The sequence below is a fragment of the Anolis sagrei genome, chromosome 1 (assembly GCF_037176765.1).
Source record: "Anolis sagrei isolate rAnoSag1 chromosome 1, rAnoSag1.mat, whole genome shotgun sequence".
Lineage (NCBI taxonomy): Eukaryota > Metazoa > Chordata > Lepidosauria > Squamata > Dactyloidae > Anolis > Anolis sagrei.
The window spans coordinates 337,232,343-337,248,716 of NC_090021.1; the positions used below are offsets into that span (position 1 = coordinate 337,232,343).

Below are 16,374 nucleotides of genomic sequence, written 5' to 3' on the forward strand. Positions count from 1 at the left end.
CTGCTGGTCACAGCTGACCTCCAGCTGGAGCGCTCAACAGCCAGGGCTTCCCAGTTCTCAGTGTCTATGCCAGAGTTTTTAAGGTTGGCTTTGAGGCCATCTTTAAATCTCTTTTCCTGTCCACCAACATTCCATTTTCCATTCTTGAGTTCAGAGTAGAGCAACTACATTGGGAGATGGTCGTCAGGCATCCAGACAACATGGCTGGTCCAGCGGAGTTGATGGCGGAGGACCATCGCTTCAATGTTGGTAGTCTTTGCTTCTTCCAGCACGCTGACGTTTGTCCGCCTGTCTTCCCAAGATATTTGCAGGATTTTCCGGAGGCAGCGCTGATGGAAACGTTCCAGGAGTTGCATGTGGCGTCTGTAGACAGTCCACGTCTCACAGGCATAGAGCAGGGTTGGGAGGACAATAGCTCTATAGACAAGCACCTTGTGACAGGTATGACGAGAGCTACTACATAATTCACTGTTGTCCTCGTCTGATGATGAGAAGCCTATGGGAATAAAAGTAAGTGGCAGACATGTGCGCTCCCTCTTGACATGCGGATCTCTTGCCATGTGCTGTTCTTGCCATGCAGTGCTCTTGCCATGATGGTTTCTTGCCATGCGAATCTCTCATCACCATAATTGCTTCTTTTTGTATTTATTGCTGTATTGTTGTTGATGTTGTTGTGAGTATATCTTTGTATATACCAAGAGTAGATCCTGATTGTGTAAATAGCTGTACATAAACGAGTCCAGATGAAAACCTCCAATGTGAGTTTGGTTGAAAACCAACGTTAACGTGTCTTATTAAAGCAGTGAGTGGTAAACAAGGTCAGAGGCTGTGCAGTAAATCTCTGCTAACTACAGATAAAAGACTCTGCACTGTTTTGGTTTGATTTAACTACTTGCCTTCAGACATGTCCCATGCGCAGCTTAGGGAGGACGTGAGGAACTATAAATTATGTATTTACCCAGTGGGTGTTTTGTTTTTACCCCGACAGAAGAATCTCAGGAATCAGCCTTGCAGAGTGTACAACTGATGAACTTTGATTTCACTTGAACTACTCTGGCACAATGCTGTGGAATTATGGGAGTCATAGTTTGACAGGGCCTATAACGTTAGAATCATAGAATCATGGAATTGGAAGAGACCTTGTGGGCCATCCAGTCCAACCCCATTCTACCGAGAAGCAGGAAAATCACATTCAAAGCACCCCCAACAGATGGCCACCCCTCCTCTGCTTAAAACCCTCCAAAGAAGGAGCCTCCACCATGCTCCTGGGCAGAGAGTTCCACTGCTGAACGGCTCTCACAGTCAGGAATTTCTTCCTAATGTTCAGGGGGAATCACCGTTCCTGTCGTTTGAAGCCATTGTTCCTCATCCTCATAATACTCCGAAGTATTATATTCAACATGAATTTGCACTGCTCTTCTTTTTGCCTTTGAACGAAGCTTAATAAACCATGGAATTTCAATGACATCTGGTTACTTCTCCCATTCTTTGCAGAAAGGAAAGGAAAATTGGGAAGTGAGTTCTCTGGGCATGTTGAATCTCCTGCTTGTTCCCACTCTTGTGTGAATGCATGCCCGTTTCCTCCACTCACCTTGCTTCCAAAACCCCTACACACTTCTGGGTCACGACTGATACAGCATGGGTGCACATGCATGGAACTTTCAGGGCTTTCCAAAGAGTGTTACACGTGATTGATTTCATTGCTCCCCTTCCTTTCTGTCCTCAGGTGCACATCGGTTACCTGCCTAACAAACAGGTGCTTGGGCTCAGCAAACTGGCAAGGTAAGAACCAGAGTTTAATTAAACTAATGCGGATTAACTTGGATTCCCCGAACAAAGTATGCTGAACTGCATAAGCCGATTCTTCTCTCAATTCCAGCAAACTAAACCTCTTGAGTTTGTAAAACAATACACCTTTGCATAAGCCGATAAGCTGACAAGCCATTGAACAACCAATCTCTGTTTGGCTAGTGTTGCTTAAAAGAGAGTAGGCAAAGAAATGGTTGCTACGATAACATTGTAGTACATCTAGCCCAGGCGTGGGCAAACTTTGGTCCTCCAAGTGTTTTGGAGTTCAGTTCCCACAATGCCTAACAACCGGTAGGCTGTTAGAAATTGTGGGAGTTGAAGTCCAAAACACATGGAGGGCCCAGTTTTGCCCATGCCTTATTTATTTATCATTGTGCAGATACAACTGCACCAGGAGCTCCAATTTTGTTTGCTTTGCATTCGATGTTCGTTATAGTCCTAAGTTTCAGGGACTCTGCAGATAGGTGGCTTCTTTTGGCTGCATTCATAGGGCAAGCCACCTGTCTATTATAGTTAGGCTCCCTGGTCCCGCCCCCTTTTGGGTTTTAGAGGGAATAGGAGCCATTTTGAGTTCAGTCCACACAGAGAAGCCTTTCATGCAGGACATAATAGCAAGAGCTCATGTAGAAAGCTTTGTCTTCTACGGCTTGGCCGGGGAGATATACAGCCCACAGCTTGGCCGGGGTTATACAGCCCTACAGCTCCTTTGCTGAAGGACTTCAGTCAGCCATCAGGGAAACCCGAGTTATTTTTCCCCTGGAAGTCTACAAAGCTCTGCTTGGTAAGGGTCACTCGCGGAAGCCAGAAGCATTTGGTACCGGGTGTAGGGGCTCCATGTCAACAGAGGCAAAGACAGACTGCCCAGATTAGAAGTTAAGGATTTCCCCATTAGTTACAGTTTATGAAGATAGTGCCTGTTCCCTGTGGACAAGATTGAGAGAGAGCCAATAGACTGTTAAGAAAGCCTTAAAGTACCTGTTTATTTTCATTAATAAAGAACTTTGTTGAACCTTTAAGCAATCTAAAGACTCTGTTTTAAGGAAATCCAAGGGCCTTTAATCTGAGGCAGCCCCGGCGTCCCGTTGGGCACACAGAATTTATGTCCTGTCTAGAGTCTTATGCACAGGCCCAGCGTGCGACAGCACAATCATGTCAGAAGCAAATTGAGGGTACAGTTATAATGGCGTTATACTAAATGTCTTTTGACCAGAAGCTGGCCACTTGGAGTGCCTCTGGTGTTGCTATAAGAAGGTCCTCCATTGTACATGTGGTAGGGTTCAGCTTGCCTTGTAGTAGATAGTCTGTAGTTTGCTCTTCACACTTGTATGGCGTGGACTCCACTTTGCAGGCCCATTTCTTAAGGTTGGCTCTGCATCTCGTAGTGCCAGAGTGCAGTCTGTTCAACGCCTTCCACATCGCCCATTCTTTTGTGTTCTCTCATTCGGTATCAGCCACTGATTGAGGTTCCAGATTTTTGCCTGCCACTTTTGGACTCTCGCTTGCTGAGGTGTTCCTGCAAGTATATTTCTAGATCTTGCAGGATACTCCACTTCGGCAGAAACAAAATGAAATGCAAAGATACAGAATGGGAGACGCGTGGCCGGAGAGCAGTATGTGTGAAAAAGATCTTGGGGTCCTTGTGGACAACAAGTTAAACATGAGCCAACAATGTGATGCAGCAGCAAAAAAGGCCAATGGGATTTTGGCCTGCATTAAGAGGAGCATAGTGTCTAGGTCCAGGGAAGTCATGCTACCCCTCCATTCTGCCTTGGTTAGACCACACCTGGAATATTGTGTCCAGTTCTGGGCACCACAATTCAAGAGAGATATTGACAAGCTGGAATGTGTCCAGAGAAGGGTGATTAAAATGATCAAGGGTCTGGAGAACAAGCCCTATGAGGAGCGGCTTAAGGAGCTGGGCATCTTTAGCCTGAAGAAGAGAAGGCTGAGAGGAGATATGATAACCATGTATAAATATGTGAGAGGAAGCCACAGGGAGGAGGAGGGAGCAAGCTTGTTTTCTGCTTCCCTGGAGACTAGGACGCGGAATAATGGCTTCAAACTACAAGAGGGGAGATTCCATCTGAACATTAGGAAGGACTCCCTGACTGTGAGAGCCGTTCAGCAGTGGAACTCTCTGTTCCGGAGTGTGGTGGAGCCTCCTTCTTTGGAAGCTTTTAAACAGAGGCTGGATGAACCTCTGTCAGGGGTGATTTGAATGCAATATTCCTGCTTCTTGGCAGAATGGGGTTGGACTGGATGGCCCATGAGGTCTCTTCCAACTCTTTGATTCTATGATTCTATATAATCCAGTTCAATGCAATTCAGTCTGCATTATATGAGTATGCACTGACCACATAATGCAGTTCAAACTGAATTGTGTGGCAATGTAGATGGGGCCTCAGACTTTATTTGCTCTCAGTCCTCTTTTCGGTAGTCCGCAGTATTTGTAGAACTTTCCTCCATCAAAAAATGGAAATATAAAGGTAGGAATTTTTCTGAATTTAGTATTCAGTTCCACACACAAACACGCACATATATGAATCCTATTTATTTATTTATTTATTTATTTATTGTGTCAGGGCAACCAGTCAATTGTATTACATTTCTAATAGAACAAAACAAACAAACAGACAAAACACAAATTTTGCAAACTTGGTAGTTGATTAAATGTCCTCTGACCAGTATCTGGCCACTTGGAGTGCCTCTGGTGTTGCCGCAAGAAGGTCCTCCATTGTGTATATGGCAGGGCTCAGACTGCATTGCAGCAGGTGGTCAGTGGTTTGCTCCTCTCCACATTCGCATATTGAGGATTCCACTTTGTAGCCCCATTTCTGAAGGTTGGCTCTGCATCTCGTGGTGCCAGAGCGCAGTCTGTTCAGCACCTTCCAAGTCACCCAGTCTTCTGTGTGCCCTGGGGGGAGTCTCTCATCTGGTATCACCCACGGATTGAGGTCTGGGTTTGAGCCTGCCACTTTTGGACTCTCACTTGCTGAGGTGTTCCAGCGAGTGTCTCTGAAGATCTTAGAAAACTATTTCTTGATTTAAGTCGTTGACGTGCTGGCTCATACCCAAACAGGGGATGAGCTGGAGATGTCTCTGCCTTGGTCCTTTCACTATTGGCTGCTACTTCCCGGCGGATGTCAGGTGGTGCAATACCGGCTAAACAGTGTGATTTCTCCAGTGGTGTAGGGTGCAGACACCCCATGATAATGCGGTATGTCTCATTAAGAGCCACATCCACTGTTTTAGTGTGGTGAGATGTGTTCCACACTGGGCATGCGTACTCCGCAGCAGAGTAGCAAAACGCAAGGGCAGATGTCTTCACTGTGTCTGGTTGTGATCCCCAGGTTGTGCCAGTCAGCTTTCGTATGATATTGTTTCTAGCACCCGCTTTTTGCTTGGTGTTCAGGCAGTGCTTCTTGTAGATAAGAGCACGGTCCAGAGTGACTCCCAGGTATTTGGGTGCGCTGCAATGCTCCAGTTATTAATCCTATGATTACCTATCAATCAGATAAATAAAATTGCTGTTTCTCTAGAAACAATACCAGAAGAGCATACACAACTAGTGTGGGAGGGTTTATAGTGGGGAGAAAAAGCAAAGAAACAGCATTTTTTTCTTGGGCATCGGCTTGTGCTATGACGACAGAGAAATGCCACTTCTTACATTCTAAGCTCTCCATTCGGCATCCGTATCGATACGGTCTGTGTTTATTACGTCGTGTCTCCGGCGACCTTTTGCTGCAGCCCGTATCTCAATTAAATCTGACTTTCTACATTTCTTTGTAACCTGCGGGGACCAAATCCGATGTCTGAGCGTCACCGACGAATCTAAAGTAATTATGATTCACTTTTGGGAAACTTTAAAAAGAAACTAATCTGTTTCATAAATATCACTTCGCCCGGAGGCAGAGCTCTGTCGTAATCGGATGTTGTTAGATGTTCTCTTGGGAAACAAATATAGAAAAAAAGAGAGAAATTGATGTTTTATCAAGCCTATTCATGGGTCAAAGTCTTTAAATACCATGGAATTCTAGAGTTGGGACAAGCTGGAATGTGTCCAGAGGAGGGCGACTAAAATGATCAAGGGTCTGGAGAACAAGCCCTATGAGGAGCGGCTTAAGGAGCTGGGCATGTTTAGCCTGAAGAAGAGAAGGCTGAGAGGAGATATGATAGCCATGTATAAATATGTGGGAGGAAGCCACAGGGAGGAGGGAGCAAGCTTGTTTTCTGCTTCCTTGGAGACTAGGACGCAATGGAACAATGGCTTCAAACTACAAGAGAGGGGATTCCATCTGAACACGAGGAAGAACTTCCTGACTATGAGAGCCGTTCAGCAGTGGAACTCTCTGCCCCTGAGTGTGGTGGAAGCTTTTAAACAGAGGCTGGATGGCCATCTGTCAGCGGTGATTTGAATGCAATATTCCTGCTTCTTGGCAGAATGGGGTTGGACTGGATGGCCCAGGAGGTCTCTTCCAACTCTTTGATTCTATGATTCTATGATTCTAGAGGTCATGTAGTCTGAGCTGCTGGCGATGCAAGCCATCCTCAGCTCAGTACTGGGTATGCCCAATACATTTATTCGATACTAGCGGTCCCCGGCCACGTGTTGCTGTGGCCCAGTTTGGTTAAATGGAAAAGAAAGAAAAGAGAAAGAGTGTAATGTCTTGCAGTTGATGGTGGTTGGTGGTGGCAGACCTAGCAGTTGGTGATTTTATTTATCGTGTCAGGAGCGAACCAAACAGTTGTATTGCATTAAAAACAAACAAACAAAACACAAAATTTGCAAATGTGGTATTCTATTAAACATCCGTTGCCCAGTAGCTGGCCACTTGGAGTGCCTCTGGTATCACTGTGAGTAGGTCCTCCATTGTGCATGTGGCAGGGCTCAAGTTGCATTGCAGCAGGTGGTCAGTGGTTTGCTCTTCTCACACTCGCATGTCGTGGATTCCACTTTGTGGCCCCATTTCTTAAGGTTGGCTCTGCATCTCGTAGTGCCAGAGCGTCGTCTGTTCAGTGCCTTCCAAGTTGCCCGGCCTTCTGTGTGCCCAGGATGGAGTCTCTCATTTGGTAACAGCCATTGATTGAGGTTCTGGGTTTGAGCCTGCCATTTTTGGACTCTTGCTTGCTGAGGTTGGTGATGGAAGGGTTAGTCTTAGTTCTAAAGGGCTGAGTAATTTGTAACTAACAGGTAACAGCAATTAAGGGTGGAGGCATGCAAGGAATAGGTTGTAGCTGGGCATTACTGTATTCCTCCAAATTCCCTGTAGGAAAGCCTGCTTCCACAACCCCCCCCCCCGTATAAGGAGCTCTCCTCCGCAAACTAACTACTTCCTTCTTTTATCTCGCCACCTGAGTTTTAATTAGTTTTAATCAGTTTGTCTTTTAATCATTACATGTAGCCCACCCATTGTTATTGTGCTTGTGCTTATTGTAATTTTTATATTGTTAAGTATGCATATGTTTTATGTTAGTATGATGTTATTGTTATTGTTCGCGTTTTCGGTTTGTGTTTGTGTTTTTTCTTTATTGTAATTGTTATTTGGGTTTGGCCTCATGTAAGCCATCTGAACATGAGGAAGAACTTCCTGATTGTGAGAGCTGTTCAGCAGTGGAACTCTCTGCCCCAGAGTGTGGTGGAGGCTCATTCTTTGGAAGCTTTTAAACAGAGGCTGGATGGCCATCTGTCAGGGGTGATTTGAATGCAGTATTCCTGCTTCTTGGCAGAATGGGGTTGGACTGGATGGCCCATGAGGTCTCTTCCAACTCTTTGATTCTATGATTCTATAAGCTGCTCCAAGTCCTCATTGGGAGATGGTGGCGGGGTATAAATAAAGATTATTATTATTATTATTATTATTATTATTATTATTATTGTTATTATCATCATCATCATCATTTAAGGAGCTAACCTTGGGCTGATCTTTAGGAGAAAAGTATTTGTTTTATCTTGGTGGTAGATGCTGCTGGTTTCCCCCCAGGTTTCTGGATATTTGGTGTCCCTATCTCTTTCCTGAACTCTTGGAACCTTGCAATCTTTGGACTGACTTTTGACGATGGTATAGACCAGGGGTCCTCAAACTGTTTAAACAGAGGGCCAGGTCACAGTCCCTCAAACTGTTGGAGGGCTAGATTATAATTTGAAAAAAAACGAATGAATTCCTATGCACACTGCACATATCTTATTTGTAGTGCAAAAAACACTTACAAACAATACAATAATTAACATGAGAGCAATTTTAACAATTATAAACTTATTAGTATTTCAGTGGGAAGTGTGGGCCTGCTTTTGGCTGATGAGATAGGATTATTGTTGTTGTTGTTATTGTTGTTGTTGTTGTGGGCTTTCAAGTCGTTTCAGACTTAGGTTGAGCAAGGGCGGGGTAAATGACCTTGGAGGGCCATATCTGGCCCTCGGACCTTAGTTTGAGCACTCCTAGTATAGACTCTTGATCCCTGAACTTTGCTCATTGACCTCTTGAGATTTGACCACTGGACTGGACCCTTTGACTACGATGTAGCGTTTACTATCAGTTTCTGTTTTATAATCTGTGGCTGAGTGCTATCTTTAAAAGGTAAAGGTAGTCCCCTGACATTAAGCCCAGTCATGTCTGACTCTGGGGTGTGGTGCTCATCTCCATTTCTAAGCCGAAGAGCCAGCGTTGTCCATAGACACCTCCAAGGTCATGTGGCCAGCATGACCACATGGAGCGCCGTTACCTTCTCGCCGCAGCGGTACCTATTGATCTACTCACATTTGCATATTTTCGAACTGCTAGGTTGGCAGAAGCTAGGGCTGATAGCGGAAGCTCACGCCGCTCCCTGGAATCAAACCTGCGACCTTTTGGTCAACAAGCTCAGCAGCTCAGTACTTTAACCCACTGCGCTATCTTTATGTTTTATATTTTGGACTATTAAAACAGCCAGAAAGTTAAGTGCTGCTTTAATTAAACTGTTTGATACAAACTAGGTGTTTGTTTGATTCACCTCTGCCTGAATACCGGCAGAGCCCTGGCAATGTGACAAAGAGCAGGTTTCTGATATATTTAAATTCAGAGTGCTTGTGTGTATACAATAGCTTTGTTCTTCCATTGTCTATGCAGATCTAGAGATTGCCTGGTTTGCCAACTCTAGGACACGCAACATTTTTGGAGATTTGTGATTTGGAACAAATGAACAGTTACATTTTTATTTATGTAAGATTTTAAGTTGTAATGTTTTGGATTGTGGGCTGTTTTGAGGCCTCTTCCACACAGCTGAATAAAATCCCACATTTATCTGCTTTGAACTGGGATATATTGCAGTGTGGACTTTGATAACCCAAGTCAAACGCGGTATCAGTTCTACAGTGTAATTTCTTGGCATACTTACATTCCAGGCACGGGAGCATTCCAACGCAATTAAATCGAAATGAAACTAAATCAAAATCTATGTGAATTCAATGTAGCAATGCATTTGGAAAGACTGAAATAGAATCATAAAATATGTAGTATAGCGGGTGTTGTTTTGACGTCCAGCAGATGGCGGTGTTTTTGAAGCAAAGCATATTTTAACCTGTCAAAGGTGTTACATCTATATAATAGTAGGTATGTGAAAACATAAAACATGCGCCTATTCAAATGCTACATTGTGTCATAATTTGAAAGCAATCGGTGAAGTATTTTGGGAGCTTTGAAGTTTTGAACAAACTGACATTTACATTTCTATTTAACCACTATCCATCCCCTGCCATACATTGCTCTGGCCCAGTCTGTGCATATGTGCTTTATGTGTGTATATATATTTGTGTATATGTGTATATATGTGTGGTTTTGCGCATGCATTGTAATGTATTTTTTATTTTATTTTTTTTTTGGATTTTCAAGTCCCTTCCTCTGTGTTTTTAGTGTTTTTAAGGGTGATGGTCACTCGTTGGCCTGATAGGTGTATTGTGTCCAAATTTGGTGTCAATTTGTCCAGTGGTTTTTGAGTTATCTTAATCCCACAAACGAACATCACATTGTATTGTCGAAGGATTTCATGGCCGGAATCACTGGGTTGTTGTAGGTTTTTTCGGGCTATATGGCCATGTTCTAGAGGCATTCTCTCCTGACGTTTCGCCTTCATTTCTCCTGACGTTTCGCCTGCATCTATGGCAAGCATCCTCAGAGGTAGTAAGGCGAAATGTCAGGAGAAATGCCTCTAGAACATGGCCATATAGCCCGAAAAAACCTACAACAAACCACGAACATCACATTTTTATTTATATAGATTTTAAAACCATAGCTTTCTATTTGAACCTCTTTTAAAAATTTTATTGGAAGAGTTTATCTCGGTCTCACCACCATTTGGACTGAAGTGCATTTGGGAAACAGGGCCTTTTTGGTAGTTGCTTCCAATTTGTGGAATTTTCTTTTACTGGGGCGAATTAATGCAAATTTGACACCATCACTTTGACTGCTACAACCCAATGCTGTGGGATGATGTTAGTTGTAGTTTTACAGGATCTTTAGCATTCTCTGCGAAAGAGTGCTGGTGCCTCACCAAACTACAACTCCCAGGATTCCATAGCATGGCAGTTCAATTGAGGTCAAACTGCATTCATTCTAAAGTGTAGAGCCAGTCTAAGAGTCTGTGATTTTGATGACGACGGTGTGGCTTAATGAAATGCTGAGTGCATAGAGATGCAATCTTAATCTCGGCATTAGTTGATGAATCTTATCAATTAAGCTGATTTAAATCTTGGAGACCTGAATCATGCTAAACCAGCTGAAGCCGTTGCTGAGTATGGTAGATTCAAGCCAAATTGGATGAGATGCCTAGAAATTAGGTCCATGAGATGGACACCCTGAAAGACTGCATTACTTCTACAGTCTCAATCAGTTATGGGCAAACTTTGGCCCTCCAAGTGTTTTGGACTCCAATTCCCACAATTCCTTATTTCTTTCCTTCTCTCCTTCCTTCTTTCTCTACCTCTTTATTTCCTCCCCCTTTATTATTTTCCTTCCTCTTTCTCTCCTTTCTTCCTTCTCTACCTTTCCTTCCTTCTTTAACTCTTTGCTTCCATCCTTCCTTCTCTCTTTCCTTCTTTTCTTTCCTTCCCTCCCTCTTTTTTATGCTTCTTTCCCTCCATCCTTCGCACCCTGTTTCCCTTTTTCTGTCCTTTTCTCCTTCCTTCTCTACCTTTCTTTCCTTCCTCCTTTTCCTTTTCCTTCCTCTTTCTCTCCTTTCTTCCATCTCTACCTCTTTCCTTCCTTTGCTTTTTGCTTCCTTCCTTCTCTTTCCTACCCTCCGTCTTTTTCTGCTTTTTGCCTTCCTCCCCTTCCTTTTTTCTGTCCTTCTCTACCTTTCTTTCCTTCCTCCTTTTCCTTTTCCTTCCTCTTTCTCTCCTTTCTTCCATCTCTACCTCTTTCCTTCCTTTGCTTTTTGCTTCCTTCCTTCTCTTTCCTACCCTCCCTCTTTTTCTGCTTTTTGCCTTCCTCCCCTTCCTTTTTTCTGTCCTTCTCTACCTTTCTTTCCTTCCTCCTTTTCCTTTTCCTTCCTCTTTCTCTCCTTTCTTCCATCTCTACCTCTTTCCTTCCTTTGCTTTTTGCTTCCTTCCTTCTCTTTCCTACCCTCCGTCTTTTTCTGCTTTTCCCCTTCACTCCCCTTCCTTTTTTCTGTCCTTCTCTCTTTCCTTCCTTCTCTACCTCTTTCTTTCCTTCCCCCTTTTTCGTTTCCTTTTTCTTTCTCTCCTCTCTCCTCTACTTCTTTCCTTCCTTCCTTCGCTCTTTGCTTCCATGCTTCCTTCTCTCTTTCCTTCTTTCTCTCCTTCTTTTCTTTTTCTTTCTTTCTCCCTTTCCCTCCCTCCCTTTTTCTATATCATCATTTAGCTTTTTTGGGGTTTTTAAGTCCTTTCCACTGGGTTTTTTTTGGGGGGGGCAGTTATGAGTGATGGTCTCTTGTTGGTCTGTTAGGGGTGTAGTGTCCAAATTTGGTGTCATTTCATCCAGTGGTTTTTGAGTTATGTTAATCCCACAAACGAACATTACATTTTTATTTATATAGATGGGAGAGTAGATGTTTCCTTTTGGGCAACTGAAATAACACTTCTGAGGATCTGCTCTATATTTGGTGCATTGGCATATCTATGTTCCTAACAGTTCAAAGAGTAAACCAGGGATATCAGTCTAACAACTGAGAAACTTAAATTGCCTTACATGAATACTAGTGGATATTTGCCACTAAGGAGAAGATTGACTCCAGCGAGTTTTTAATTCTGGTAAGGGAGATCATACTTTACAAAAATGTTATAACTATTCCAGATAGTGTGAATGCTAATTGAATGCTAATAAAAAAATGTCATATGAAAGCTGACTGGCACAACCTGGGGATCACAACCAGACACAGTGAAGACATCTGCCCGTGCGCTATGCTACTCTGCTGCTGAGTATGCATGCCCAATGTGGAACACATGTCACCACACTAAAACAGTGGATGTGACTCTTAACGAAACATGCCGCATTATCACGGGGTGTCTGCGCCCTACACCACTGGAGAAATTACACTGTTTAGCCGGTATTGCGCCACCTGACATCCGCCGGGAAGTAGCAGCCAATAGTGAAAGGACCAAGGCAGAGACACCTCCAGCTCATCCCTTGTTTAGGTATCAGCCAGCACGTCAACGACTTAAATCTAGAAATAGTTTTCTAAGATCTACAGAGACACTCGCTGGAACACCTCAGCAAGCAAGAGTCCAAAAGTGGCAGGCTCAAACCCAGAACCTCAACAAATGAGAGACTCCCTCCTGGGCACACAGAAAACTGGGCGACTTGGAAGGCGCTGAACAGACTGCGCTCTGGCACCACGAGATGCAGAGCCAACTTCAAGAAATGGGGCCACAAAGTGGAATCCTCGACATGCGAGTGTGGAGAAGAGCACACCACTGACCACCTGCTGCAATGCACCCTGAGCCCTGCTACATGCACAATGGAGGACCTTCTTGCGGCAACACCAGAGGCACTCCAAGTGGCCAGATACTGGTCAAAGGACATTTAATCAACTACCGAACTTGCACATTTTGTATTTTGTCTGTCTGTTTGTTTGTTTTGGTCTGTTAGAAATGTAATACAATTGACTGGTTGCCCTGACACGACAAATAAATAAATAAATAATTGATTTCCAAAAAAGGGTCACGCTTCCAAATAGCTATGGAGGTAAAACAGGGAAGGCTAAAGACCTTGTAAAACTTCAGTTCGTAGGGTTCCAAGGCTACGAGCCACGTCAATTAAAGTGATGTCAAACTGCATTCATTCTACAGCGTAGACACAGCCATTGACGTTGTTCCCCTTTCCCAATCTAGATGCTCATAGCATTGGATAACTGACTTCCTTTGCGAATATTGACTTTCCAGATGGCAGGGACCTGGTGCAATGCCACCTTTTTGTTTGTCTCTGTGTGAGCAAACGTTGCAGCCAGGTGACTCTCTCTGTGTCGCCCATTACGGTGTTTTTCATCCATCCACAAGGGATTTGTCATTTCAGATCCCATTATCAGCCTCGTTGGCTCCAGGTCTTGCCGGTCAGGTCAATCGATGGCGTTGCATTACGGTATTTGCCCAACAATTATCTCCAAATGGCACAGACACAGCAAGGATGTTAAACTGAGAATTATCCCACGCGCCTGATGGCCCGCTTCCTGCCTGCCGATAAGGACCGAGAAACGTGTTGTTTTCTTTCTGCCTCTTTGCTGATCAATACGTCGCTTGCGTGAAGTGATCGGAAGAGGATTGTGGGGTCAACAAAGAAGTGCCTTTGAATGCCAGATGAAGTTGGTGCCACTGACATATTGGCCTTCCTATCTAGCTGTCAACAAGGGAGAGAGAGGAAATGCTTCCATGAAGAAAAAGAAGAAAAAAGGGAAAGATTTACATGTTGTTGTTTATTTGTTCAGTCGCTTCCAACTCCTCATGACTTCATGGACCAGTGCACGCCAGAGCTCCCTGTTGGCCGTCACCACCCCCAGCTCCTTCAAAGTCAATCCGGTCTCTTCAAGGATGCCATCCATCCATCTTGCCCTTGGTTGGCCCCTCTTCCATTTTCCTTCCATTTTCCCCAGCATCATTCTCTTCTCTAAACTTGCCTGTCTTCTCCTGATGTGGCCAAAGTACTTCATCTTTGTCTCTAGTATCCTTCCCTCCAATGAGCAGCCGGGCTTTATTTCCTGAAGTATGGACTTTTTGGATCTTCTTGTGGTCCAAGGCACTCTCAGCACTTTCCTCCATCACCACAGTTCAAAAGCATCTCTCTTCACTAAGCCTTCCTTCTGGTCCAGCTCTCACATCCGTACATGATGATGGGGAATACCATGGCTTTGACTATGCGGATCTTCGTTGCTAGTGTGATGTCTCTACTCTTCACTATTTTATCAAGACTGGTCCTTGCTCTTCTCCCAAGAAGTAAGCATCTCCTGATTTCCTGGCTGCAGTCTGCGTCTGCAGTAATCTTTGCACCTAGAAATACCAAGTCTGTCACTGCCTCCACGTTTTCTCCCTCAATTTCCCAGTTGTCAATCATTTTTGTTGCCATAATCTTGATTTTTTTTATGTTTAGCTGCAACCCAGCTTTTGTGCTTTTTTTCTTTCACCTTGATTAGAAGGCGTCTCAGCACCCCCTCGCTTTCGGCCATCAAAGTGGTATCATCTGCATATCTAAGGTTGTGAATGTTTCTTCCAGCCATTTTCACCCCAGCCTTGCATTCGTCAAGATTTACATAAACCTGGCTAAGTCATGGAGAGCTTATATCAGAGAATCCTTTTCTGAATAACTAAATTAGACCATGCCCAAAAGCCAGTGAAGTGCAGTGCTTTTTGGAACTAGGATTCCAGGAAACCTGTGTTGGATTGTGATGAGTTTTTTGCGCTATATGGCCATGTTCCAGAAGCATTCTCTTCTGACATTTCGCCTGCATCTATGGCGGGCATCCTCAGAGGTTGTGAGGTGTGTTGGAGACTAGGAAAATTGGGTTTATATATCTGTGGAATAATGTCCAGGGCAGGAGAAAGATCTTTTGTCCTTTCGAGGTAGGTCTCCTGATTTGCCCCTCAAGAACAGTCTTAATACAACGTTGAAAGTAAAAGAAAAATGCTTTACTTCATCAAACACAAAAGAACAGCACATGCAGTTGAAAAATGCAAAAGAAAGCAAGGGAGTCTTAATGTAGACACAAAACTAAAGTCTGTGATAAAGTCCAAAAGAACCAGCAGTCTTACATCAGACATCTGGCCATGATCACTAAATCCTTAGAAGCAGACTCGAAGCAGGTTCAATTGGAGTGAAAACATCAGCATCAGAGTCGTTGTTACCAGCAAAAGCTACAGTAACGGCTTCTGCTTCTGATTTATAGCCCTGAATTCCCCACGCAAGAGGTGCTGGGGCGGCTCCCAATTACCTCGGCATTTCTAGCAGCTATTCTAGTTGAATGCCGTCTGTGCTCTGTTTCCTTTCACCTCTCCAGAAATGTGGGCACTTGCAAAACTTCATCATCTGATTCCTCTTCCCCATCCAATTCCTGAGCTCTTCCCTGCTCCCCTTCCTCTTCTGAAGATGAGGAATCCCTAAAAGTAGGTGTGAATGTTTCAATTGGCCACCTTGTTTAGCATTTGATAGCCTGACAGTTATTAGGTGTGGCTTGTTAGTGCCTGGGGGAATCCTTTGTTGAGAGGTGATTATTAGCTGTCCCTGATTGTTTCTTGTCTGGAGTTCCCCTGTGTTTGAATGTTGTTCTTTATTTACTCTTATCATTGTAGAGCTTTTAAATAGTGGTGGCCAGATTTTGTTCATTTCATGGTTTCTTCCTTTCTGTTGAAGTTGTCCACATGCTTGTGGATTTCAGTGGCTTCTCTGTGTAGACCTCACAGCCCCAGAGGATGCCTGCCATAGATGCAGGCGAAAAGTCAGGAGAGAATGCTTCTGGAACATGGCCATACAGTCCAGAAAACTCATAACAACCCAGTGATTCCAGTCATGAAAGCCTTCGATAACCTGTGTTGGGATTCCTGTTCAGCTACACAAACACATCATCACCACCATCATCTCTTGGGCAAGTCACACCCTCTCAACCTCAGAAGAAGGTTCTGAGGCAAATGTGGCTGACACCTGTCATAATGACTGGTAAGGGAAGACAGGCTTCAGAAAACTCCTTGTTTGGATTGCAATTCTCAGAATCTCCAAGGCAACCTGACCAGGTTCTAGATACATAGAGCTTTATAGGTCAAAACCAGCACTTTGAATTGGACTCGGAGATGGACTGACAGCCAGTGGAGCTGGCATAGCAGAGGGGTGGTATGCTCCCAGTATGCTGCCCCAGTTAGTAATCTGGCTGCCCCAGTTAGTAAAACACACAGGGGACAGAAATCTTAAACCACCTTAAGGTTCCCATCACCTTTTCCCTATCCAAATCAGAAGTGGAGGCCCCTTCTACACAGCTGTATAAAATCCACATTGAACTGGATTATATGGCAGTGTGGACTCAGATAACCCAAGCAGATGTGATGGATTGCCTGCCTTGATATTCTGGGTTATATAGCTGTGTAGAAGGGCCCTGAAT

The 16,374-nt window shown here is 44.1% G+C and overlaps 1 protein-coding gene across 1 annotated transcript in view; it reads left to right on the top strand.

Moving 5' to 3' along the window:
• The window catches only part of GCH1 (GTP cyclohydrolase 1), a 69,134-nt gene that overhangs the window by 36,808 nt on the left and 15,952 nt on the right, over positions 1 to 16,374 (top strand). The window contains exon 3 of the mRNA XM_060753402.2: positions 1,727 to 1,782. Coding sequence (XP_060609385.2) covers positions 1,727 to 1,782 — 56 coding nt within the window. The remainder of the gene's footprint in view (positions 1 to 1,726; positions 1,783 to 16,374) is intronic.